This window comes from Phoxinus phoxinus, assembly GCF_949152265.1.
Source record: "Phoxinus phoxinus genome assembly, chromosome: 15".
Classification (NCBI taxonomy): domain Eukaryota; kingdom Metazoa; phylum Chordata; class Actinopteri; order Cypriniformes; family Leuciscidae; genus Phoxinus; species Phoxinus phoxinus.
In genome coordinates this window covers 18,326,837-18,354,213 of record NC_136890.1, presented here as the reverse complement: position 1 = coordinate 18,354,213, position 27,377 = coordinate 18,326,837, and the positions used below count along the sequence as shown (strand labels likewise).

The 27,377-nt window shown below is 42.5% G+C and overlaps 2 protein-coding genes across 5 annotated transcripts in view; both read left to right on the top strand.

Moving 5' to 3' along the window:
- LOC307011910 (breakpoint cluster region protein) overlaps nucleotides 1-27,377 on the top strand; it is a 56,689-nt gene that overhangs the window by 13,637 nt on the left and 15,675 nt on the right. For all 4 annotated transcript variants that reach the window (XM_079638005.1, XM_079638006.1, XM_079638004.1 and 1 more), the window contains 10 exons: nucleotides 15,340-15,503; nucleotides 16,256-16,360; nucleotides 16,519-16,704; nucleotides 22,346-22,453; nucleotides 22,553-22,613; nucleotides 22,710-22,762; nucleotides 23,660-23,800; nucleotides 26,770-26,891; nucleotides 26,983-27,148; nucleotides 27,232-27,351. In XM_079638005.1, coding sequence (XP_079494131.1) covers nucleotides 15,340-15,503; nucleotides 16,256-16,360; nucleotides 16,519-16,704; nucleotides 22,346-22,453; nucleotides 22,553-22,613; nucleotides 22,710-22,762; nucleotides 23,660-23,800; nucleotides 26,770-26,891; nucleotides 26,983-27,148; nucleotides 27,232-27,351 — 1,226 coding nt within the window. The remainder of the gene's footprint in view (nucleotides 1-15,339; nucleotides 15,504-16,255; nucleotides 16,361-16,518; nucleotides 16,705-22,345; nucleotides 22,454-22,552; nucleotides 22,614-22,709; nucleotides 22,763-23,659; nucleotides 23,801-26,769; nucleotides 26,892-26,982; nucleotides 27,149-27,231; nucleotides 27,352-27,377) is intronic.
- On the top strand, nucleotides 1,351-4,422 carry LOC307011912 (uncharacterized protein). The gene is made up of 2 exons (XM_079638011.1): nucleotides 1,351-1,781; nucleotides 1,920-4,422. Exons 1-2 carry the CDS (start codon nucleotides 1,469-1,471, stop codon nucleotides 4,367-4,369), a joined length of 2,763 nt encoding a protein of 920 aa, XP_079494137.1. The 5' UTR covers nucleotides 1,351-1,468; the 3' UTR covers nucleotides 4,370-4,422.

Sequence of the window (27,377 nt, the reverse complement as noted above, 5' to 3'; positions counted from 1 at the left end):
ACTAGTTCCAGTAAATGTAACTAAATACTGTTGGTTAAAATAGGTAATAACTAAACAAACATCTCCCTGAGCTTAGAGAAGTTTGTTTTCTATTGACTGGATATTGCCACTAACTTCAATTGGGGATACTTTTTCAGTTAGGGGAACTTATTTTTTAGGTTCCCTCTGATGTTCCAGATTCAGGTCCACACTTCAGACTAAGGAGGAAGAAGAGTAACATACAGTACATATATGACTGATATTTTACCTGCTTCCTTTTGTAGACATCTTGTTCCTTTTCTATTGTGTCTTTTGCAGGATGTCAAAGCGTTCTATCGACTTCAGGAACCCTAGAAATAATAAAATGGTAAAAGCTAAATTTAGACTTGAAAAAGTACTCGATTTTATCTAGTGTTATCTTATCTGAATGTTGCTTTGGTGTTGATGTGACGTTGTAGACGGTGTGTCATAAACAGGAAGTTGCTTTATCCAAAATAGTAACAGTTGAATGGCTGTCAGTGCACTGAAGAGCTTTTTCCTGCCTGCTATATTTACATCGTCTCCCTTCTGAGGGGAAAACAGCCCACCAGTTTGTCTTTGAGGTGTTACGGAAATTTGAGACACAATAACCACATGTTCCAGATAAAACAACCGTAGTACCAACAGGCTTTTAATACACATACATAGGCAACATCCTTTGTTTCATGAGGTGAATTTACATGTTAACCTGCCAAAAATGATATTTTCACACAAGAAATGTCCTGTTGACCTTCTGTTTCCTCTAAGGGGCCCATATGCACGCATACAGCATGATCTTTTATCCGTGTCCATATTCATGCTCGTCACACTGCTGACATCATAATTGTGAAATCTTTATCTGTGATATGATTAGGGGATTTTAGGGGAAAAAAATAAAACATTACCAAGATGTTTAATAGTTATAAATGTTTAATTGTTTCGAGCACCGTTGATTTAACTCCATCACATGATGAACACAATATTATTGTTTTAAATAAAGGAACAGTTTAGAAAGCAGTTAGACAATTTGTTGCATAAAGCTATATAATCATTATAATTTTTTTTTATTTCGTTTTTTATATTTATAAATGTACATCTATTTGTATTTATGGTTATTGTATACTTTAAAGTGTAAAACTTTACTCGGGCAAAACGCGAGCGCACGTGGCATTTGTTTGGGTCGTGACTTGAGTTTCGCTGCGGGGAGTGGCCAGCTGTATTCAACAATCAGGTGTTAGGCGTGTATAAATAGGTTTAGTGCTCCGCGGCAGCGGTCGCGGCGGCGTGAAGCCCTCATCGTGTGAAGACCGAAGAGTGTAAAGACCAACGACTCTACCTGTGCGACTCCACCGAGCAAGGACACCGACTAGGCACTTGAGTATTATTTTCTCGCTGTTTGTTTTATCATCTTGTTATTTTCTCTCTTCTACTCAACTTTCAACTGATCTTTCTGTTTGTGAGTTTTTACACCATGTGTTTTACAATCCCTACTATTACTAACATTCGTAAATCCAATGTCACACGACGGAGGCGGCACAATCCTAACAACCTTCGTACCCTTCCCATGTCTTCTAGTACTATCTTCTCTTTTCCTATTGGTCTCTGGAATTGCCAGTCCGCAGTTAACAAAGCTGATTTCATTACATCTATTTCTAGTCATTCAGGTCTCAGCCTTCTGGCCCTGACTGAGACCTGGATCAGACCTGAGGACACTGCCACACCGGCTGCCCTCTCCACTAACTTCACTTTCTCACACACCCCTCGTCTGACTGGAAGGGGTGGAGGTACCGGTCTGCTCATCTCAAACGATTGGAAATTTAATACTTTACCACCTCTGTGTAACAACAACTCATTTGAATCCCATTCTATTACCATCACTAGTCCTATTAAAATTCATTGTGCAGTTATATATCGTCCCCCAGGTCAGCTTGGCAGTTTCTTAGAGGACCTTGATGTGCTACTTTCATCCTTCCCAGAGGATGGCACTCCTCTCATAGTTCTTGGAGACTTCAACATCCACCTTGAAAAACCTCAAGCTGCTGATTTCCACACTCTGCTTGCCTCATTCGATCTCAAACGAGTATCGACTGCTGCTACTCACAAATCAGGTAACAAATTGGACCTTATTTACACACGCTACTGCTCCACTGACCATGCTCTTGTCACTCCACTGCACACCTCAGATCACTTCCTCCTCACTCTCAACCTCAACCTGCCCCAGAACACAACATGCACTCCTCCACAGGTCACCTTTCGGCGTAACCTACGCTCACTCTCACCCTCTCGTCTATCCTCTTTGGTCTCGTCCACACTTCCTCCACCAGACCAGCTCTCAGAACTAGATACTAACAGTGCAACTGATACTCTTTTCTCCACTCTAACATCCTGCTTGGACAATTTCTGCCCCCTTTCCTCCAGGCCAGCCCGCGCCTCTCCCTCTGCCCCCTGGTTATCTGATGTTCTCCGTGAACATCGTGCTAAACTCAGGGGTGCAGAGAGGAAGTGGCGCAAATCCAAAGATCATACTGACCTTGGTCTTTATCAATCCCTCCTCTCTTCCTTCTCTGCTAACATATCTACTGCTAAAATGACTTACTATCACAACAAAATTAACAATTCTTCTGACTCTCGCATGCTTTTCAAAACCTTCTCCTCCCTTCTTAACCCTCCTCCTCCTCCTCCTTCATCAACCCAAACAGCTGATGATTTTGCCACATTCTTCATAAACAAAACTACCACCATCAGCGGCCAATTTACTAATCCACAAATTAACACACACAGTTTACCAGCTAACACACACATCCTACCCTCTTTCTCCTTGCTTTCAGAGACCGAAGTCTCCAAACTCCTCCTTTCCAATCGCCCTACTACCTGTCCGCTTGATCCTATTCCCACTAACCTACTTCAAGCTATTTCTACTTCTGTTATACCCACACTCACACACATCATAAACACATCTCTTCACACTGGCACATTTCCCACAGCTTTCAAGCAGGCTCGGGTAACCCCACTGCTTAAGAAACCCACTCTAAATCCAGCACATCTAGAGAATTACAGACCGGTATCCCTTCTTCCATTCGTCGCAAAAACACTTGAACGAGTTGTTTTCAACCAGATCTCCTCCTTTCTTACGCAGAACAACCTATTGGACAACAATCAGTCTGGCTTCAAAAGGGGACACTCGACTGAGACTGCTCTGCTCTCAGTAATTGAAGCTCTGAGATTGGCAAGGGCAGCTTCCAAGTCCTCAGTTCTCATCCTGCTGGATCTGTCTGCTGCCTTTGACACAGTTAACCACCAGATCCTCCTGTCTATCCTAAAGATGAAGGGCATCTCGGGAACTGCACTCCAGTGGTTCAAGTCTTATCTCTCGGGTAGGTCCTTTAGGGTGTCGTGGAGGGGTGAGGTGTCTAAGACCCAACATCTAGCCACTGGTGTGCCTCAGGGCTCAGTGCTTGGACCACTTCTCTTCTCCATCTACATGACATCACTAGGATCTGTGATTCAAAAACATGGCTTTTCCTACCACTGCTACGCTGATGACACACAACTCTACCTCTCATTCCAGCCTGATGATCCGACGGTAGCCGCTCGCATCTCAGCCTGCCTGACAGACATTTCTGGCTGGATGAAGGACCACCACCTTCAACTAAACCTTGCGAAGACAGAGCTACTTGTAATCCCGGCTAACCCAGCACTTAATCACAACTTCACCATCCAGCTAGGCTCGTCATCCATAACTCCTTCAAGATCAGCCAGGAACCTTGGAGTTGTAATTGATGACCAATTGAATTTCACAGACCACATCGCTAGCACTGCCCGGTCATGCAGATTTGCCTTGTACAACATCCGAAGGATCAGGCCCTTCCTATCAGAGCATGCTACACAACTCCTTGTTCAGGCGCTTGTTCTTTCCAGATTGGACTATTGTAATGCTCTCCTGGCTGGTCTCCCAGCTTGCACTGTCAAACCTCTGCAACTGATCCAGAATGCTGCAGCTAGAGTGGTCTTCAACGAGCCAAAGAGAGCACACGTCACTCCTCTCCTCACGAAATTGCACTGGTTGCCGGTTGCCGCTCGCATCAAATTCAAGACACTGACGTTTGCCTACAGAACAACCACTGGCACTGCTCCCCTGTACCTGAACTCATTAATTCAGACTTATGTGCCGTCCAGAAACTTACGCTCTGCAAGTGAGCGGCGTCTGGTGGTGCCATCTCATAGAGGCACGAAATCTCTCTCTCGGACCTTCACCATGACTGTTCCCTGCTGGTGGAATGGTCTGCCTAACTCAGCCAGAGCTGCTGAGTCTGTAGCCATCTTTAAGAAACTGCTGAAGACGTATCTTTTTCGGCAGCACTTGAGCACTTGATCCAGTACTACTAACACTAACACTTTCTTTTCTGTTCTACAAAAAAAAAAAAAAAAAAAAAAAAAAAAAACCTTTTTGTACTGTGAAGGGTTATAGCACTTACATACTGTTGTCCTACTGCTAGTTTAATTGCTTCTATTGTTTCTCATTTGTAAGTCGCTTTGGATAAAAGCGTCTGCTAAATGAATAAATGTAAATGTAAATATGTACAATATATAAATTCAATTAAAAATATGAGTAATAATTAAAAATGTATATGCATTTATATGCATATAACAACTTTAATATACATATCAGCCATTTGATATATCGTGCCTTCCTTGTGCTTGGCCCCAGCTATATTATTATATAATTATTTATTTTTGCCTTCATCTATGACAGATTACACATGACCTAGCACAACATTTTCACTATAGATTTTTCAGATCATCTAATGCGGCTTTGGAAAAACTTTGATCCTCGAGTTAAAAAGATAGTTATGAGCAGCTGGTTGTGTTAGAGTAGATCAGTGAATCTGATCCTGAGATGGATTGTTCCTGGCCTTACACATCTGGTGCTTTCCACCCCCTTTGGGATCATATTCAAACATACGGATTAGGATGATCTGTGTGTGGTTTTGTGAGTGTGTGTGTGTATGCACATATTGGTGCAAGAAAAAAGACTAAGAGTGGGGCGACTCGTTTTTTGGTTGTCGTTGGTATTATCGCGGGATAGAAATGCTGATATTGCGTCATGAGTTTAATCTGCCTCGCATTGAACTGTGTGACGCGTTTGTATCCTCTGCCAGCGGACCGAACCAGCTGTGCTCGTGTTGCCCTGTTCATTGCTAACCAAAGGGTTGTGATTTTAAGTTCAGGAGGCAAAGCACTCTGTTTGCCCTCTCATATGTGGATTTCAACAGAATTATATAATAGCTTAGAGTGTTTGTCATTTCAGAAACAAATTCTCAGTTATTAATGTTTCCTTCCAAGGAAATGTAGGTCGTTGTTTTCCCACTTTGTTCCACCGAAGACCTTTTTAAGACTTCCTGGTTGAGTATGTGGGGCTGTTCGACACTGACACTGCTGTAGATGGACAAGTGCAGACATGAAATGGCTCCAAGGAATTCTTCAGGTTCTGAGCTTTTGACTGGTGAACTGTGCCTTTATTATGTTGACAGTTGGTTTAGGTTTATTAATTAATGGTATTTCGCATAATCGCATATATTCCTTTTTGCAATCAAGTTTTTCAATATTTCACACAGTTCCTTAATTTCACCTTGAGATTCTGGACACAAATATTGAACAGCTTTTGTCATTTATTATCATTTTCACTTTCCTCTTAGTCTAGGTGTTTGTGTGAATGTGTGTTTTTGTTGGAAAGATGACCTTGCTTCAAACGTGTGTTTCCTGTGGAAAGTTGAGTTTCACGGTCAGACATCCCTGCACACTTCCTTAATGGCTGATTCACAGTCACAGTGACCAGTGGGTCTGTTCCACACACACTAATTCCATCGGAAGATTGCCGTTTTTGGACGTCCAATTTTACGACAATCCCCCGGTTTCACAGTTAGACTAGTCCCAAACTAAAATGCATGTTTAAGTTGTCTTAACTGAAAGCAACGTGCATGGTCATATCTTAAAATATGTCAGTGCCATTGTTTTGTCTCAAGATGCATACCAGTAATATTTTTATTTCTAAGGCATGTTTATAAAAACTACTTTAATGTCCTATTTGAACTAAGGGCTAATCCTGGTTTAATCTAAGCCCTGTCTGTGAAACCAGGCCTTTGTGTTTTTGCAGCGATTGTTTAAACAATGGGTTCTCAACTTTGACCTCGAGTTTTGCTCCAACTCTAATCAAACACACCTGAACTAGCTAATCAAGTGCCTTTTCATCATTTTAAAATGATGCAGGTTTTCTTCTGCGCCATTGACACTGGTTGGTTGGTGGGAGATGCATTCTGTGTTACCTGGCTGTCTCAAATTACTTATTGAAAATAATCGTGATTTTTAACCATTCCAGTCAGATTTTGTGCCGCAAACCATAGTATTAGCAGGATAATCCATGGATAGGTGTAGATTACCTAGCTGTGGATTATCCCTTACTTATATGTGAGCGTGGACCACAAAACCAGTCATAAGTTGCACGGGTATATTTGTGGCAATAGCCAACAAAACACTGTATGGGTCAAAATTATCGATTTTTCTTTTATGCCAAAAATCAATAGGATATTAAGTAAAGATCATGATCCATGAAGATATTGTGTAAATTTCCTACCTTAAATATATCAACATTTTATTTTTGGGAGTGGATGCAGCACAATTGTGAATCCACCCTCAGATTCCAGATTTTCAAATAATTGTATCTCGGGAAAATATTGTCCTATCCTAACAAACCATACATCAATGGAAAGCTTATTTATTCAGCTTTCGGATGATATGAAATGTATAAATCTCAATTTCAGAAAAAAATTACAAAATAAGACTGGTTTTGTGGTCCAGGGTCACATATTACTGGTCCAGGGTCACATATTACTTTACATTTATTTCCCCTTATAAAACTATACTACCATTCAAAAGTTTGGGGTCTGTAAGATTTTTTAATAGACCTTTGAAAGATGTCTCTTATGCTCAACAAGGCTGCATTTATTTGATTAAAAATATGGTAAAAAAACAGTAATATTGTGAAATATTATTACAATTTAAAATAACTCTTTTCTATTTGAATATACTTTAAAGTGTAATTTATTCCTGTGATTCAAAGCAGAGTTTTTAATAGCCCTTACTCCAGTCTCCAGTACTCAGTAATAAAAAATTATTCTGATTTGGCACTCAAGAAACATTTTATCAATGTTGTGTCACGAGTGGGAGACGAGAGACGTGGATTCAATTGCAGAGATTTTAATAAAAGATAAAACATAAAACAAACAAACCAACAAAGGAAATCAGAACTAACTCCAACACGGGCAGGACAGGCACAGACACACGTAACATGTACAACGAACCAGCACAGGACAGCAAACACAGGAAGACTAAATAGGGAGGCAAACAAGGAGGGTAACGAGCAGGACAGGTGGGACAACTAAACCAATAATCAGATAACAAGGGGGAGGGACCAGACAATGACAAGAGCACATGGCCCCAAAATAACAAAACACCCATGTGCATAACAAGACAGGACAGACATGTGACATTACCCCCTCCCTACGGAGCGGCTACCAGACGCTCCATAAGACCAGGGCGGGACGGGAGGGACAGACCAGGGCGGGACGGGAGGGACAGACCAGGGCGGGACGGGAGGGACAGACCAGGGCGGGACGGGAGGGACAGACCAGGGCGGGACGGGAGGGACAGACCAGGGCGGGACGGAAGGGACAGGTGAAGCGGACAGTTCATCGGGCGGCCAGGGCGAGGCGGTGAGGATCCCTCGGGCGGCCAGGGCGGTGAAGACCCCTCGGGCGGCCAGGGCGGTGAAGACCCCTCGGGCGGCCAGGGCGGTGAAGACCCCTCGGGCGGCCAGGGCGGTGAAGACCCCTCGGGCGGCCAGGGCGGTGAAGACCCCTCGGGCGGCCAGGGCGGTGAAGACCCCTCGGGCGGCCAGGGCGGTGAAGACCCCTCGGGCGGCCAGGGCGGTGAAGACCCCTCGGGCGGCCAGGGCGGTGAAGACCCCTCGGGCGGCCAGGGCGAAGACGACAGTCCATCTGGCGGCCAGGGCGGAGTTGACAGTCCATCTGGCGGCCAGAGCGGAGACGAACAGGGTGAAGACGACCACTCGGGCAGCCATGGCGGTGAAGACCAAAGCGGAACAGGAATAGACCCTTGCTCAGGAACGGTCACAGACACCACCGGCTCAGGAACTGCAACAGCAACAGACACCACCGGCTCAGGAACAACAACAGCGACCGGCTCAGGAACAGCAAAGGACACCGGCTCAGGACCTGCAACAGGCACCACCGGCTCAGGACCTGCAACAGGCACCACCGGCTCAGGAACTGCAACAGGCACCACCGGCTCAGGAACTGCAACAGGCACCACCGGCTCAGGAACTGCAACAGGCACCACCGGCTCAGGAACTGCAACAGGCACCACCGGCTCAGGAACTGCAACAGGCACCACCGGCTCAGGAACTGGCTCAGGAACCAGGGCGAGCAACTGGGACGGGGCCGGCCGGGCGAGCAGCTCGGGCGGGGCCGGCAGGGCGAGCAGCTCGGGCGGGGCCGGCAGGGCGAGCAGCTCGGGCGGGGCCGGCAGGGCGAGCAGCTCGGGCGGGGCCGGCAGGGCGAGCAGCTCGGGCGGGGCCGGCAGGGCGAGCAGCTCGGGCGGGGCCGGCAGGGCGAGCAGCTCGGGCGGGGCCGGCAGGGCGAGCAGCTCGGGCGGGGCCGGCAGGGCGAGCAGCTCGGGCGGGGCCGGCAGGGCGAGCAGCTCGGGCGGGGCCGGCAGGGCGAGCAGCTCGGGCGGCGCGGCAGGGATGGCAGTTGCCTCCGGGCTGGTCTCTGGGTTAGAACCCACCAGACGACCCGATGAAGAGGTTCCTCTCCTTCTCCTCCTCCGTCTCCGGACCACCGAAATCGGAACAGCAGACACTGGCTCCGACTCAGGAACAGCAGACACTGGCTCCGACTCAGGAACAGCAGACACTGGCTCCGACTCAGGAACAGCAGACACTGGCTCCGACTCAGGAACAGCAGACACTGGCTCCGACTCAGGAACAGCAGACACTGGCTCCGACTCAGGAACAGCAGACACTGGCTCCGACTCAGGAACAGCAGACACTGGCTCCGACTCAGGAACAGCAGACACTGGCTCCGACTCAGGAACAGCAGACACTGGCTCCGACTCAGGAACAGCAGACACTGGCTCCGACTCAGGAACAGCAGACACTGGCTCCGACTCAGGAACAGCAGACACTGGCTCCGACTCAGGAACAGCAGACACTGGCTCCGACTCAGGAACAGCAGACACTGGCTCCGACTCAGGAACAGCAGACACTGGCTCCGACTCAGGAACAGCAGACACTGGCTCCGACTCAGGAACAGCAGACACTGGCTCCGACTCAGGAACAGCAGACACTGGCTCCGACTCAGGAACAGCAGACACTGGCTCCGACTCAGGAACAGCAGACACTGGCTCCGACTCAGGAACAGCAGACACTGGCTCCGACTCAGGAACAGCAGACACTGGCTCCGACTCAGGAACAGCAGACACTGGCTCCGACTCAGGAACAGCAGACACTGGCTCCGACTCAGGAACAGCAGACACTGGCTCCGACTCAGGAACAGCAGACACTGGCTCCGACTCAGGAACAGCAGACACTGGCTCCGACTCAGGAACAGCAGACACTGGCTCCGACTCAGGAACAGCAGACACTGGCTCCGACTCAGGAACAGCAGACACTGGCTCCGACTCAGGAACAGCAGACACTGGCTCCGACTCAGGAACAGCAGACACTGGCTCCGACTCAGGAACAGCAGACACTGGCTCCGACTCAGGAACAGCAGACACTGGCTCCGACTCAGGAACAGCAGACACTGGCTCCGACTCAGGAACAGCAGACACTGGCTCCGACTCAGGAACAGCAGACACTGGCTCCGACTCAGGAACAGCAGACACTGGCTCCGACTCAGGAACAGCAGACACTGGCTCCGACTCAGGAACAGCAGACACTGGCTCCGACTCAGGAACAGCAGACACTGGCTCCGACTCAGGAACAGCAGACACTGGCTCCGACTCAGGAACAGCAGACACTGGCTCCGACTCAGGAACAGCAGACACTGGCTCCGACTCAGGAACAGCAGACACTGGCTCCGACTCAGGAACAGCAGACACTGGCTCCGACTCAGGAACAGCAGACACTGGCTCCGACTCAGGAACAGCAGACACTGGCTCCGACTCAGGAACAGCAGACACTGGCTCCGACTCAGGAACAGCAGACACTGGCTCCGACTCAGGAACAGCAGACACTGGCTCCGACTCAGGAACAGCAGACACTGGCTCCGACTCAGGAACAGCAGACACTGGCTCCGACTCAGGAACAGCAGACACTGGCTCCGACTCAGGAACAGCAGACACTGGCTCCGACTCAGGAACAGCAGACACTGGCTCCGACTCAGGAACAGCAGACACTGGCTCCGACTCAGGAACAGCAGACACTGGCTCCGACTCAGGAACAGCAGACACTGGCTCCGACTCAGGAACAGCAGACACTGGCTCCGACTCAGGAACAGCAGACACTGGCTCCGACTCAGGAACAGCAGACACTGGCTCCGACTCAGGAACAGCAGACACTGGCTCCGACTCAGGAACAGCAGACACTGGCTCCGACTCAGGAACAGCAGACACTGGCTCCGACTCAGGAACAGCAGACACTGGCATGTCTAGGATCCGAGCCAGACGCTCCAAATGGTCCATCATTGCCTGGGCGGCCCCACAAATGGTCATCTCTAGATCTGTCTCACACTGGGCAGACGGGACGCGAACGGTCTCTGACTGGGCAGACGGAACGTGCACGGTCTCTGACTGGGCAGACGGTACGCGAACGGTCTCTGACTGGGCAGACGGGACGCGAACGGCCTCTGACTGGGCAGACGGGACGCGAACGGTCTCTGACTGGGCAGACGGGACGCACACGATCTCTGACTGGGCAGACGGGACGCGCACGATCGCTGACTGGGCAGACGGGACGCGCACGGTCTCTGACTGGGCAGACGGGACGCGCACGGTCTCTGACTGGGCAGACGGGACGCGCACGGTCTCTGACTGGGCAGACGGGACGCGCACGGTCTCTGACTGGGCCAGCGCAGATCTCCTCCTCCTCCTCCGTCCTCCCCGACGGATGCCTGAAGACTCGAGGCTGGCCGAAACCACCGATGACGTCCCAACGCTGGACGGATCCAGTGACGAGGAATTTTCCTCCAAATTCCTTTGGGCACACATGGAGAAATACTTCGCCAAGGAAATCCCATTCTCCCTCTCAGCAGGAGAAAGTTCACTCCGCTGAATCCACATTTGGCTGGTTCGTTCTGTCACGAGTGGGAGACGAGAGACGTGGATTCAATTGCAGAGATTTTAATAAAAGATAAAACATAAAACAAACAAACCAACAAAGGAAATCAGAACTAACTCCAACACGGGCAGGACAGGCACAGACACACGTAACATGTACAACGAACCAGCACAGGACAGCAAACACAGGAAGACTAAATAGGGAGGCAAACAAGGAGGGTAACGAGCAGGACAGGTGGGACAACTAAACCAATAATCAGATAACAAGGGGGAGGGACCAGACAATGACAAGAGCACATGGCCCCAAAATAACAAAACACCCATGTGCATAACAAGACAGGACAGACATGTGACATGTTGTGCTGCTTAATATTTTTGTGAAAACTCTGATGCACTTTTATCAGGATTCTATGATAAATGGAAGGTTCAAAAGAATAGCATTTATTTAAAATGACATCAGGATGTTTGTATGGATTCCCCCATATGAAGCATATCCATTTCCACAGTCTATGCGGCCTCGGTGTTAGCCACAGGAATTGTTTTGCTCATAAGCTCAATGCTAGTCGCTAATCACGTAGTAACATGCGCTGCCCTTTGGCATGGCTCTTCCTTCTACATTCAGACAGCAAAGACCTCTCTCTCGCTATCTCTCTAATCCTCTACCTCTTTTCTCCTGTTCTCTATTTGTTCATGCTCTGTCTATTATTCTCTCTTTTAAGCAGGCTACATGCCAGGCCACTCAGCAGGGCTGCCTCCGTGTTTCCGGAGTCCTCTCTTTCCTGTTTCTCTCACAGTGAGGTGATTTAACACCCAGTTGCTCCCATTTTTGCCCACTCTTAATGTCGTTATGCTCCGAGTAAACTGAATGAATCGAGATACGGGATACTTCTTGTTATATTATGGAGCTCTGACTCAAACAGCAATGCTTTCCATCAATAACCCCTTTCCCTGCTGCTTATTACAATGCCAACACCCAACTTCCACAATCTTTTGGGCTTTTTATGTAAATCACACTGTTTGTGTATTATAAGTGTGTATATAGCTTTATGGCTAAGAGTGGACAGGCTTTTCCTGTAGGTGTCAGGGAGTGGAAACAAGGTAATGTAAAATTCAAAACCTCATCTTCTCCCCCTTTACAACTGTATGAGGTAATATTACGATTAACAAAAATCATGACCTATTATGCAAGATTCACTTTTCCATGGTGTTTGAACATAAATGTATGTCGGGAGTGTGTGTGTGTAGTGTACGCAACCACCCTATAATGGTAAAAATCCACCTACTACTCCTTTTTTTTTTAATCCCCATCAATCATAAGCAATCTCTTAGAATATGTGACATCACATTGTACAGGCCCCGCCCACGACTGCTGGCGGACTCTGTCCTATTAGCATAGACCCCGTCCTGAGTGAGCTGCACACAGTCCGCCATGTTTCTCTTCTGACCAGAGCATTTAACAGCAGCATTCAAGAAACGTATTCTTATTAAAGCTACTGAAGTTATTCAGTCAAGAGCAGTGAGTGATTTATTTTAATTTTTTTCATGTTAACAGTATATAGGTGTTACGCTGCTTTTACTACACAAATCTAATATACACATGCACTTTCTTTACTTGCTAATGTTTGCGTTCACATACATAACCGACTGTTCATGTGAACTTTGTGTGTTTTTGACATAATCATGTGTGTATTTGACAGTTTAAGCGCAATAAGACTTGAAAGAGAACTTAGTTTAATACCCGCAGTATTTGTGTGCGTGCTTTGGATGCATGCGCTCAGAAAACTATATATAAGAAGTTTAGTCTGATATGGCTTTAAAACGCATGCAGATAATAAACTTTCATGATGAAGAAGAACTGCAATGTCACATGAGCCAGACTGACACAAGCTGTAAAGGCTCCGCCCTCTTCTGGAAAGCGTGTTGGGGAGCAGCAGCTCATTTGCATTTAAAGATACATGCACGAAAACAGCATGTTTTTCCTTCCACTCAAAAAGATAATAAATGATCTGTGGGCTATTTAGAAGCTGAAACTTCACAAACACACTCTGTGGACACCTGAGACTTATACATCTTGTAAAAAGGGGCATAATACGGCCCCTTTAAAGGCTAACTAAGGACTGTGTTCATTGACATATTTGTTTTGCTGTGGTGTTGAAATTGAGTGGTTCTGCTTCTGGCGACAGAAGTTTTCGTAACGTGACAACTCTAGTTTAAACACACTATGTATAGAGCAAGAGCTGTGAGGGATCAATGAGTGGATTTCAGTATTGATATCCAGTGTGTGTGTGTGTGTGTGTGTGCACATGTTTTGTGTACATCCACAGAGCTGTAGCTTCAGACTTTGCCTTATTTGAGCTGATCGGGACACCAGATAAGACAGACACATAGTCGATATGCTTGCGTCTGGACGTCTCACAGGTGCTGAGCTGTTCACAGACTGCAGGAAATGAATGACTGCTTTTAGACAACTTACTCTACAAATACAGACAGAGGGATACCTCACAATTGCCAGGACAGTCTATGAGGATTCATCATGTCTCAAGTCACTGCAGTCTATGAATCACAGCTGATGTGAATGATAGCCGCCCGCCATATATATATGATACACATGATATTGTCATTTTTCCTGGTTAATTTAGCTATGCGTTTCTTGTATGGAAAAGCGATTTCATTTTTGGGTGAACTGTTCCTATAAGTAAGCACAATTGTGTTGTATTTAGGCAGTATGAAGTGCATTTGTTTGTTTTCAGCTCAGCGACTCCTCATTTTTCAATCTAAACATGCCCAGTATATTAAAATGGCATCACTAATGCAGCTATTCATCCATGTAGCCCTTAATCCTCATCAATGGTAATTAAAACAAGAACAATGGTGTTGAATTATTCATTGCTATTTGAGTGATTAAGAGGTTTTAGTTTCCGCTCAATGGGGTTGTGTCAGTCTTCTCCTAAATGGACTGCTTTGACTTCAGTTTCACATTTCCGCCAGTGAGTTGGCGTGTTTCTAACTTGCAGATCGTCTTTTCAGCGGCAGCAAAAGGGTCTCCGTCAGGACAGAGGCGTGCATGAAGTCCTCTAGTCTTCCATTGTTCATTAGTTGTGTCAGGCTTGAGGAACAACAAAGAACTGACTCGAGTTACTTGACTGACTCGCTCTTAAACTCTTTTTCTTGGGTTAGTATCAGTGGTATTCCCTGGAGGTGTGGAACAAACACTCAGTCTGTCACGGCAGCGACCAGATCATATGAAGAAAATGTTAGCTCAAGCTTATTGAAAAAAAGTCTTCTCGGTTTCCCAGAGTCCGTTTAAACAAAGGGAATTTATTTTGTTTTATTACATTAAACAGTGCATTATGGTATTATTCTTTTAGTAGAATAATATAAATAAGAAAAAAAGTAAAACAAACCAATTCATCCTTATATTGTCAGAGGAAAGAAATTACAATTCTATCGCTGCATTTTACTACACACATTTTGAATAATTCAGTTGCAGCGTCATGCATTAATAATGAACAGGAGGCTTAATTGAGGCTGTGATTTAGAGAGATGGTAGATAATGTTTCCAAGAATAAATGTGAAATGGGTGATGAATTCCTAACGGCTTTGGTTGTCTTCGCTTGGCAGACATTATCTGTTGCTTTCAATTATATGTCAAGGTCTTTATTGCAAAGAGGGAAAAAGCTCAGGCGGTAAGTCTTTCTGGCTAAGGTTTCAGTCCTCTGTGTGGATTACATTAAGAGATCAGAGATGTATGAGACTCTCTCTGCCTGATGAAGGATGTATTGATTATTTCAGGCACTCAAAATTAAGATTTATTAAGACATCACCCATTTTTGGGTGCTTGCCACTTATTGACAATGGAGATTATATTATGTACGAATGTTTTATTGTTGTTCTACTGTATATTAACTCTATTTTGAATTATTGATCTGATTTCAAAGTGAATAAAATCATATGTTACACCCTGACTTCTCTTGTCTCTATTTGCAGACATCCCGTTTAGCGGGACCCCGCCTCCAGCATACGTTTATGAGGGCGATCGAGGGCAGCCTGACGTTGCATCTTACACGGATGACTCCCTCTCCTCTCCTCGCCTTCACCTGAAGGGTCGAAGCATTAGAGAGACCTCAGGCTCCCTGGAGTCCACTAAATCAGTAAGGGACATTTATATAGAGAGAACTAATATTTGCCTTCATGATATCATGGTGTTTAAACTCCTCTCTCAAGTGTTTTTGTCATTAAAAAGTTGCATGAAATATTGTTACCGTATGTTATTGGCCAATTCTTCTTCTTATTTTTTCAAACTTATCAGTATTAGGCTATATTGGATGTTTAATTATACATGCTCAATGTATAATTAATGTTAATGTCATTAACTCAATTAAATCTCAAAATTAATATTTATTTTTCATACTGTATTATAATGTTTTGATGCCTAAATTTACCTGTAACATTTAAAACGATTGATTTTAGTTCTTTGTGTTTTATTTATCATTTATTTAGACAATACTGAACGTGTACATTTTAATATCATCCATTTATCAACTGTTAGCGAAAAACATGAAAATAGTTATCAGCCAAAATTTTAATATCAGTTCTTTTACTTCAGGTTTAAGGGTCTTTTAACATCCGTTTGTTATGCAAATGTGTGTATGCGCTGAACTTTTGACCTCTGCATCCTTTATCTTTATTCTTTGGGATGTTTCATATCAATATATAGGATTATGTAGTCTATAGTTGAGTGCTGTAAATCTGTATTGGATAGGATTTAGGGTTTTATGAGGATTGCCCTGCTAAGGAATTCCTTGGGCCTTTAGACTGGAATGTGTGTTTTTGGCTGAACCCTAAAGGGTTTTGTAATGGGCACTTTCTTCATTCTTTCCACTCTCACCCTGGACATTCCCAGTCGGAGCTGGATGTTGAAAAAGGGCTGGAGATGAGGAAATGGGTTTTATCAGGGATTCTGGCCAGTGAGGAAGCCTATCTCAGCCACTTGGAGGCGCTCTTGCTGGTGAGTACACAGGACTGATTTACTGCATGCTTACTCACTAAAGAGGGTCAAAGGTCACCGTTATAGTGGTGCTGAGCTTTGCACATTGCACTGCACCCAGATGGTTACAAATGGGAGCACATGGACCACCTTTTGACCCCCTGTTTTTTTTATCACAGCCTATGAAGCCCCTGAAAGCTGCCGCCACCACTTCGCAGCCCATGTTAACCCTCCAGCAGATAGAAACCATTTTCTTCAAAGTGCCTGAGCTCCATGAGATCCACAAAGACTTTTATGATGGCCTGTTACCCAGAGTGCAACAGTGGAGCCACCATCAATGTGTGGGTGACCTCTTCCAGAAACTGGTGAGCAGTACTGTATTACCTATATTGTTTAATATAAAAAATATAGCATTCATGCTGGATCTTTTGGTTTGCATTCAATAAGTTTAAAAAAAAAAGAAAAAAAAATATTTAGAAGATATTAAAATTAGAAAAGCCTTTAATTTTTAAGTTATATGGGGATTTTATTATGCAACAATTCAGCATTTCATGCAGTAATTATTTTCATGTAATGACAGCTAACCGATAAATGACCGATATTAAACTGTACTATGTTTGTCTAATTCAATGAAAAGAAAACATTAAAACCTAAAATTGGTCATTTTAAATGTTACAAATGTATTTATACATAAATATTTTACAGTATATTCATTTTTTTATATTTATACAGGATTATTTATTATGAGAGTTGCTAAAGATAACAATGTTCCTAAATTATTAGTGTTATTTAAGATTAACATAGTGAACATTAAATGACACAAAGGTAATCTAAAAGTAAAAATGGAAGAAAAGAGCATGCACAATTGAAGGGGTGGTTGAGTATGATTTCACTTTTCTAACTTTAGTTAGTGTGTAATGTTGCTGTTTGAGCATAAAAAACATCTGCAAAGTTACAATGCTCAAAGTTCAAAGCAAAGGAAGATATTTGCTTTTAAAGAAATCGTTTTTTAAGGACTACAACAAATGGCTGGTAGGGACTACCGACATTCCTCATGGGTTAGTGACATCAGCAACCCTAAAATGTACATAAACCCCGCCCCGGGACAAGTCCATGTTGAGAAGAGGGAGAGTTGTTGTAGAGCACATTTGTGAGTCAGCTCAAACTGTAGCATCCATCTTTTCACATGCAATAGAAAGTCACTCTGTGTGCATCTCACAACAGTTCCTATACGAGCGATTTATAGATTATCATGACAGAATATGCTAATTGAAGATAGTTAACTCCACATCAGCAACATAAATGCATCAACTAACCATTCAGAGACGTCCTGTTGCATTCTACATGTTGTCACTTCTTCTTGAGTCTCTCCATCTTTGTCTGAGTCCGTTTTAACATTAAAGACAGAACAGTTTCTGTCATTTTAGTGTGTGTCTGCGTGAGGTAATTGCAGCTGCTAACACACTGGAGCTCTTGAAACCCCGCCCTCTGTGTCGGGAGCACCAGCTAATTTGCATTTAAAGGGCCAGACACAAAACGGTGCGTTTTTGCTAACCCTCAAAAAATGACAACTTTAACATGCTATATACAAATATTTGTGAGGTATTTTGAGCAAAAACTTCACACACACACACACTCTGGGGACATCAGAGATCTATTTTACATCTTGTATAATTATAATAATAATTTAATAAATCTCTAATAGCAACCAATAACCCATTTGATACCGATACATTTTTTTCTAAAAAAATAAATTTTGTATTAATTTGTGTTTCCAGCAAAACTGCTATATTATATGAAATTGTGTATCATATTACAAGATTTTGGCCACACCACCCACCAGATGCACTGTTATTGAAATCACTGGTCTAATAATATGCCAGTGTTACTGTTATTTATTATAACAACTGAATTGTGGTGTAACTTGACGCTGCCACATGCACGTGTCTAATTTAGGTAATCCATACATGATGTTTCTGACAGACCACCCTAGAGAGATCTTTAGAGACGGTTTATAAACGCAGTCATCATCAAAGCATGTCTCTCCGGTCCTCCCTAAGGAAAATTTCCTTTGATAACTGGTTTAGTGAGCTTCACGAGCAACAGCCACATCATTCCACTCGGCACAATTAGCTGTGGAAACTGAAACTTTACCCCCGTCTTTATAGACGCCCGCAGGACCTGACGCTTGTGCAGATGAAAGCTTTTCAGAGCCACACGACTGCATGTAAAGCAGATAGGGGGTCTTGCTCTTAGATCGGTGGGGCTGCGGTCAAAAATGCTGGGGTTGAAAGGTATTAGGGTGTTGAGCCGGATCTCACGACAAACTAGAACGTTTCTTTGGAGATCTTTTATTATTTTAACATGTTCTTTGAGGTTCACTTATCATTTTAATATCATTTTCTGCACAAAAAAAAAATGTATATGCAGAAAAATGATTCTTTTCTGACCCTCTGTCTGAAATGATCAGTTTTTATGGGGCGGCTCCTTTAAGGCTTGTCATTAAACGGACACGATGGCTAAAGTCATTGAATAGGAAACGGTATCAATGCCCATTTGCTATTGCATGTGAGTAATACGTGTTTTGAAAACATTATTCATATAAAACTGTCATTTACTTACGGTTTGAAGATGCAGCTGCTGTCAGATCATCCTTCAACAAAAGTTTCTTTGTGAACTCTCCATTACACGGTGCCTCGTTTACAAAACAAAATGCTCTGAACAAACATATAATCCTCCGACACGATCCGGGGACGCCATTAAAATAAACCATCCTCTTGTTTCCAATGCTGGGTTCCTTCTGAAGTTGGTACAGCTGCTTTAACTGGACGTGTAAAAACGAAAGTTTTTTCTCTCTTCCATTTGTCCTGTTGTCGACAGACTCAAGTGCGTGGAGTATGTCAGAAACTGAGCGCGCATCTGTATATCCAGTGTAGACAGCGCCAGTGATTATAATGGGTTCTTACTTTCGACGCAACGCTTACATCCAGTGTCGAAAAAAATGTCAACCATTAAATGATGATGTAGAACTATCACATGCAAATATATTTTTCCTTGTAACTACGCAGAACTATGAAACTGTTTTTTCATGGGATGGATGTTTTGATTGTTCAAAGATGATTTTGCCTGGAAAAATCAGTTTTTCACTGTCTTTTTGCCTTTCACATTATATCTCTGAATTGTGACTTTGTTTCTTGTATGTTACCACTTTATACACTACCGTTTAAAAGTTTAGAGTCAGTCAGATTTTTTTTAAAGAAATTAATACTTTTATTCCCAAAGGATGCATTATAATGTAATGTTATTATTAGACATTTGTAATGTAACAAAATATTTCTGTTTAAAATAAATATTGTTCTTTTGAACTTTATGAATTGTGAACAAAAAAAGTATTATGGTTTCCACAATATATTAAGCAGCACAACTTCTTTCAACATTGATATTATTAAGAAATATTTCTTGAGCGCCAAATCGGCATATTAGAATGATTCCTGGAGGATCACGTGACACTGAGTAATGATGCTGAAAATTCACCTTTGCCATCATGGGAATAAATTACATTTTTAAAATATATTAAAATAGAAAACATTATTTTAAATTGTAATAATGTTTTACTGTATTGTTTAACAAAGAAGTGCAGCCTTGACATCACCTTTGCAATTGTATGAAAAAGTGAAAATAAAGTGAAATTTAGATGTAGTGATAACACTATATCTTGTGCCCAGACATTCATGATATTATAAAACAGAACGTACAGTTTTGAAAGCCGTAAATTAAAACTATGTAGTGAACTGTTGCATGGTGTCGATCTGCTCCACTCATAAATTCTGACATTTCCACAGTTGGGGTTTGGGTTAGAAACTTATCACCATCCCCTTTGGGATCCACGGCCATGGTTGTAGCTGTGAATGTAGGTGTTGTTTGACATAAATCTCTTCTTTGAAATATAAAGGCATTGGGGTTGAGGAAGTGTGACCGAAGGCAGAATTCGTTGTTAATGCCACAAGGATTATATTGTTAGCTGCAAATACCTGTGGTTTATTTTTTGAGGCATTAGTGACATGTAAAGTGGAGCATTTGTGTGGCTTGTTCCTTTATCTCTGTGATTTAGATATGTTTGAATGGAGGGAATATTTATAAAGCACAGATATTTGGGGGAATATGCCATGATGTTCCTTAGCGTGTGTGTGTGTGTGTTTGTGTTTGAAATGACAGTTCTCTTCCAGGGTGTGTGTGTTTTACACAGAGAGGGGTAAATAAACAGGAAATCCCACAGGGAGACATGGTCGCACAGAGTTTTCAATGGACAGTGAGTCCAGTGTCTGCTCTGTTTCCCAGAATGCATGATGTCATAGTCCATGTGTCTGCCCTGGAAACCCACTCACTGCTGGGCATTCCCTTGCCCTCTCCCTCTCCCTGTGGACTGCCTACTCTCATGCCATGGGATTTACTCCCCTGACTCCTTACACAAGTTTAGTCCAAAAATTGGCTCAGGTGTAGTTTTCGTGTAATAAATAGGTTCAGGCCAGTGTTTCCTACAGAAATTAGTCCACCCTTCACTACATTTATATACTTATACTAATAACTTGCATTAAATGAGTCAGATATCGATTCAGTAACCGCTCTGTTCAATGAAGGATTTGTAAGACTGATGATTCAAACACATCTTTTTAAACAATTCATAAATAAAACATGCTTTTAAGAGTTTAAAAAAAAATCGGAATACACTGGTCAAGTTTTATGACTCACTAAAATGAACCGGCTCATGGGAGTCATTTGTTCATGAATCAGGATACGCTGGTCAAGCTGTACGTTTTTGACTCACTAAAATGAACCGGCTCATGAGAATCATTTGTTCATGAATCAGGATACGCTGGTCAAGCTGTAAATTTTTTGACTCACTAAAATGAACTGGCACATAAGAGTCTTTTGTTCATGAATCAGGATGCACTGGTCAAGCTGCTGCAAGTTTTTGACTTGCTAAAATGAACCAGTTCATAAGAGTCATTTGATCGTGAATAAGGATACACTGGTCAAGCTGTACGTTTTTGACTCGCTAAAATGAACCGTCTCATATTTGTTTGTAAACTGGTAAACATCGGGTAGACTTTTCCTGACATTATTCAATGGTATTACACTATTTCAAGTGTTTATCACATTCAATATGTACTGAGAACTCACATTCACAGCTCAAATAAAATATAACACTTTTTGCCATGGCACTGAAGATGTGTCCTCAGAACACTTCTCTAGAGGAGAGTCTTTAGAAAGTGCTTCTTTTCATTTTAATGGTTCTTTTCACTCTTTTAATGAGTATTCATCTTTTATCAGTGAGCGGAGTTAACAGCACGATGTAATCCGTCTTTTTTCTGATCTCTGGGTAATGATGCTCATATTCTGGATCGCTCACAAGTTTCCCAAGTTGCAGTATAATGGCTTTGTTGAAGGAAGTGCTTAACCTCTCAGTCTCATGACAAGCCCCATCACAAGTCCTTCTCTTATTTACCCCAGTGTTGGCAGCACTCGAGATGTTGCCATGGAAAATGCTTGTTACGTGCCCATTTCACAGCTGTTGTCTTTTGAATGGTGTTTTTTCTTCACGACACAAATGCTCATTCACCACAACAGTTTGGCTTCGTTTGCGCCAAGTCGCTTCTCCTTTGTTTCAGTGTGTGTTCACTCTGTTAATATGTCCTTTTTAGACACACTTTATTGTGTTTGATCTTTTTAGATAATAGTTTTCAACTTATAATATATATTTTTTATATATATATAGTTCAACCAATTGCGTCATTGTCATAATGTGTCTGTTGTGTTGAGTGCTGTTGTCTTTATGCTGGGTCAGGCTGGTATTAATAATACCAGGCCACATAAAACTGCATGCTCTACCTTAGTAAGCAGAATTAAGCCGATGTAACATGCACGAGTAAAGCCTCTAGCTCTGACTTTTATCTTTAAACCACCTTCTCTCTCACTCTCTCCTGTCGTTTTTATCTTCCCACACAGGCAAGCCAGCTCGGCGTGTACAGGGCTTTTGTGGACAACTATAAGGTTGCCGTGGAAACTGCCGAAAAGTGTTGTCAAGCCAATTCTCAGTTTGCCGAGATTTCAGAGGTCAGTTTTAAGGGCGCTTACATTATACTGTCAAAACAAGAGCTGATATCTTTGCCTCTTTGGATATTTGATTGTATTTGTTTCCCTTTTTATTTTCAGAATCTGAAAGTCATGAGTGCTAAAGAGGGTAAAGATCAGAATGCCAAGAACTCGTTAGAAAGTAAGAGATCATGATTCATTCACTAATTCTTCCACATTTACTCTCTTTTTTCACTGCTTGGTATTCTGATCACTTCTTTGCCGTTCTCATTCTCAGCCCTGCTGTATAAACCGGTGGATCGCGTCACTCGCAGCACCCTAGTCCTCCATGTGAGTGAAACTGAAAGAGCATACACCTAATCATGACTTTTTCTCAAGTGGAAGCGTTTATGCTTAGTGGCGCAACATGTTTTATTTGGAAGTGCATGGACTATATTGATTTACACATTTAATCAATTGAGTGTTTTGCACTGTTAGGCCCTGTCTACACTTGGTGTTAAGATGCATTTTGGTCAATCAGATCACAAGTAGATGAGGGAGACACATTCCCGTTTGCGCCTGGTGGTGGCCTTTTGTGACTGTTCGAACGCATTCTACCCGGTCCAATGCGTTTTCGACTACCTAGGTTTTTAGATCCCGTTTACACCTGATTTGAATGTCGTCCACTTGTGATCCGATCAACCAAAATGCATCTTAAAGGGTTAGTTTCACCCAAAAATTTAATTTCTGTTATTATTTATCCCGTAACAATCCTGTAAGACCTTCGTTCATCTTCGAAACACAAATGAAGATATTTTTGAAGATACCCCCCTTAGACAGCAGCACAATTACCATTTTAGGTAGTAAAGACATTGTCAAAATAGTCCATGTGACTACAGTGGTTCAACATTAATGTTATGAAGAGACGAAAATACTTTTGTGTGATTCATTTTTGTGAAAATTAAGTTTGAACCACTGTAGTCATATGGACTATTTTAACGATGTCTGTACTACCTTTCTGGGCCTTGAAACTGGCAATTACATTGGTCTATGGGGATGTCAGAAAGCTCTCAGATTTAATCAAAAATGTCTTAATTTGTGTTCTGAAGATGAATGAAGGTCTTACGGGTTTTGAACGACATGAGGGTGAGTAATTAATGACAGCAATTCCATTTTTAGGTGAACTAACCCTTTAATACCAGGAGTAAACAAGGCCTTAAATTAGCCTGTATGTTTCTTTAAATTTAGGACCTGCTGAAGCACACCCCATCCAGTCATCCAGATCGCCCTCTCCTGCAGGACGCCCTCCGTATTTCCCAGAACTTCTTGTCCAGCATTAATGAGGAGATAACACCCCGTCGTCAGTCTATGACAGTGAAGAAAGGAGAGGTCAGTGCTGCCCAACTGTAATATGGCCAGTTTGTGTTATGGGTCAATGATGTGACGATTTTTTTTTTGTCTGCATCTATACATTTTTTACAAAAGTCAATACATAATTATGATATGAATACAGCTCTTTAATGATTATGTTTTTATCTTATGGGTGGTGGGGGTGTTAGGGTGATAAAACTGTCCTGAAATCATAATACACTTTTTAATAGCTATTTAATAAATAAATTAAATAATATCTTATCGAAAACTGATTCATTAATATTATAAAAACTTTTGTCCATCTATTCAAATCATGTGGTGCGACCAATACGCTGGGGAAAAAAACATAAAACAGAAAGTGATATCATATGAGGACCCTAATTACTGTGTCAAGGTCATTAAGTGTGATAAAATATCAGATAAATATAAGATGGATAAAATCAGGCATGTAAGGCCTTTTTAGGACAAGGCGAGGTTTGAAAAGTTATGTGATGCAACTCCTCAAAAAATTGTTAAATGATAACATCATCAGTAGCATGATATTTGTAAAAAAAATTTGTTTACTTTTTACCTTTAAAAGTAATTTAAAAGATCTGTATACTCTCATGTTTTCAAGGTGACCAGGTCAGAAGGAAAATCCTTACTGTAATTCTCTTGTACTGTTATTCTTAGGAATACTATCAGTGTACAAAAATTCATTAGTCCCCGCCGGTTGCATAACGCTACAAGGGTCCCGTCAACAATATAATCGTCTCCCGCCTTCCTGTTCCCCTTCCTCATTTATCAAGGGTCATTTTTGCGAAATGAGAAGTGTCTCAACACCCTTCCCAGATTCAGAATGAACACAAACACACACACACTCTTGCATACTGCCCCGACCCCTCTGTGCTGTGTGAGTCAGTTGACTTTGTACTAGACTTCCTCGCAGATTACTGGAAAACTGTGTGGGAAGTGACTCTCTGATTGTAGGCTTGTGGACATGCCAGGCATTTTTATTACAGAAAATACAGAGATTCAATTCTAAGATAGAGATTATTTATTATTTGAATGATTAAAAGAATGTCTGACAGATGAACTGGAGAACAAAGGAGCTCAATTAATCATTCTTCCAGTAAAGATTTGTACTAAAATGAAGAAACTTTGCAAGAAATCTATTATAAAAACATCATTATACAATCTTACGAGAAAGTGTTCATCATAAAATATTATTTTTCAACATTAATCGTTACTGTGACTCATTGCCAGAGACCCAAAATATCCTTTTGTATTTCAATTGGGATCCAACAAACACATTTGTAATAAAGGGATATAATATGTTTCCCGTAAAACACAAAAGAAGAAACTTTAAAGATCCATTTTACACTTTCAGTGTATTATAACTGAAGCTTTCAAGCTTCAACAATGACTCAAATGCACAAAAGTGCCATAAACGTAGCTTATTTCTTTTGTGCACTATATTCCAAGTCCAATTGATTTAGTGGTAAAACATTACCAAAAACATATGATACATTTAATTGCATGTACCGATATACATTTTCATTCAGAGCTCTGATAATGCCTGTTCAGAAAGAAAATATTGTATTTTCGTTTCTTTATGACAGGACATCTTGGTCCATGTCCTGTGTAATTATTGTTTGCGAGATGATGGATTTCCAGTTCATGGCCATGTTTTGCATCTCATCTTAGGCTGTTTCAGCAGATGTCTCTGAATGCGGCTAAAGTCAATACTGTACCCGTGTATCACGTGGGCCAAATCTTGATGTAAAAAAATGCAAGTTTAAACATAAGGGATAAACACACACTCACTGAAGCCAGGGTCACAGGTCAGAGCCAATGTTTTGAATGCACACACACACACACACACACACACACACACACACACACACACACACACACACACACACACACACACACACACACACACACACACACACACACACACACACAGAGAGAGAGAGAGAGAGAGAGAGACGTTTAGTCCATGAAAGAGCAGATGTCTTTCACATATGTCACACACCCTTCAATTAGGGAGGAATCGGTCACTCAAGAATGCAAATAGACACCCAGTTATAAAGACTGACCTTAGATGGACATTTTTGGGAATATCTCGTAAGGAGCTTTTTCAATTTTAAAGACAATAAGCTACTTGTGTTTTTTGTTGTTGTTTGTAGAACATATGTTGTACATTTCGTTGAAGGTTAAATTTGGATGCTTCTCTAATGTGATTTACAGTAGGTAATTAGCATCATACAGTATCTGCCTTTTGTGAATCATCTCATCAAGCACACTTTTTAAAAATCCCATCAGGCCATGCATGTACGAGGTCGAAACCCCCTCAGGCTGCCATCATTATCATGAAAATAGCTCCCGTGACTCACCCACAATAGCGCAATTTCTTAAGTGTGTCATGCCTCCATTTGAGTGAATGAGTCTGAGCCTCTCATTGGCTGCTTTTCCTCCTCACCTACTTTAAATGACCTTCTGCCTCAGGAAAAAATAATGACTGCCACTGATTCATGGGGCAGTAAACGATACATGAGCAGTTGCACTATTGTTGAACAGTTGAAACTAAGTGTGTCGAGGTTATTTTTGGTTTGCAAAAAAATCTGACGACCCTTTTCACATTTCCAGAGTTCAGAAGCAGAAGTCGTCATTGGGTAAACTTTTATAGTGGTGAACAGAAACTGTTTTTTTTTTTCATTCAAATTTGCTCCAATAGCATAAGAGGAATTGCACAATAGCATTTCTGAGACTTTACAAAACAGGGAAAAAAAATTAGAGATTGATAACATTGGTCAAAAGAGAAAAAAAGAGGGGAAAAAAAGTAGCTTTACGATATGGAAGCACTTCATCACAGTCTATAAAAAGGGTCTATTAGTACTTGTGTTTTTATTATTATGATTATATCTGCGATTTTATAGAAATATAACAGTTATTGTTTTAAAAGTTTTGTCATGCATATTAAAGTCATCCTAATGTCTTTAAAGAATCGACAGCTTCTCAGAGACCAGTTTATGGTGGAGTTGGTAGAAGGGACACGGAAACTTCGGCATGTCTTCCTCTTCACAGACCTGCTGCTTTGCGCCAAATTGAAGAAACAAACCGGAGGGCAAGTCAATCTTTATTAAACTTAATTTTCTTCTCCTCATCTTCATTGTCACATATGTGACACCCTGCTTTCTGTGTCTCCCAATGTTCAGGAAGGGGCAGCAGTACGACTGTAAGTGGTATATCCCGCTAGCTGACGTAACCTTTCAGACCATTGATGAATCCGAGTCCTCCCCGGTCCCCCAGATACCAGAGGAAGAGATCGATTCCATAAAGGTCAAGATCTCCCAGATCAAGAACGAGATCCAGAGAGAAAAGGTTAGATGAAGGCATTCATTAGAAATGCTTTTTCTTCAGGAAACAGTCAGATTTGCGTTAATTGTTTCCCATCTCGTGTTCAGAGAGTGTGTAAAGGAGGTAAAGCCCTTGATCGCCTCAGGAAGAAACTGTGTGAACAGGAATCGCTGCTTCTACTCATTTCTCCATGCATGGCCTTCAGAGTCAGTAACAGGAATGGCAAGGTGAATCAATACCCAAAATCTGCAGT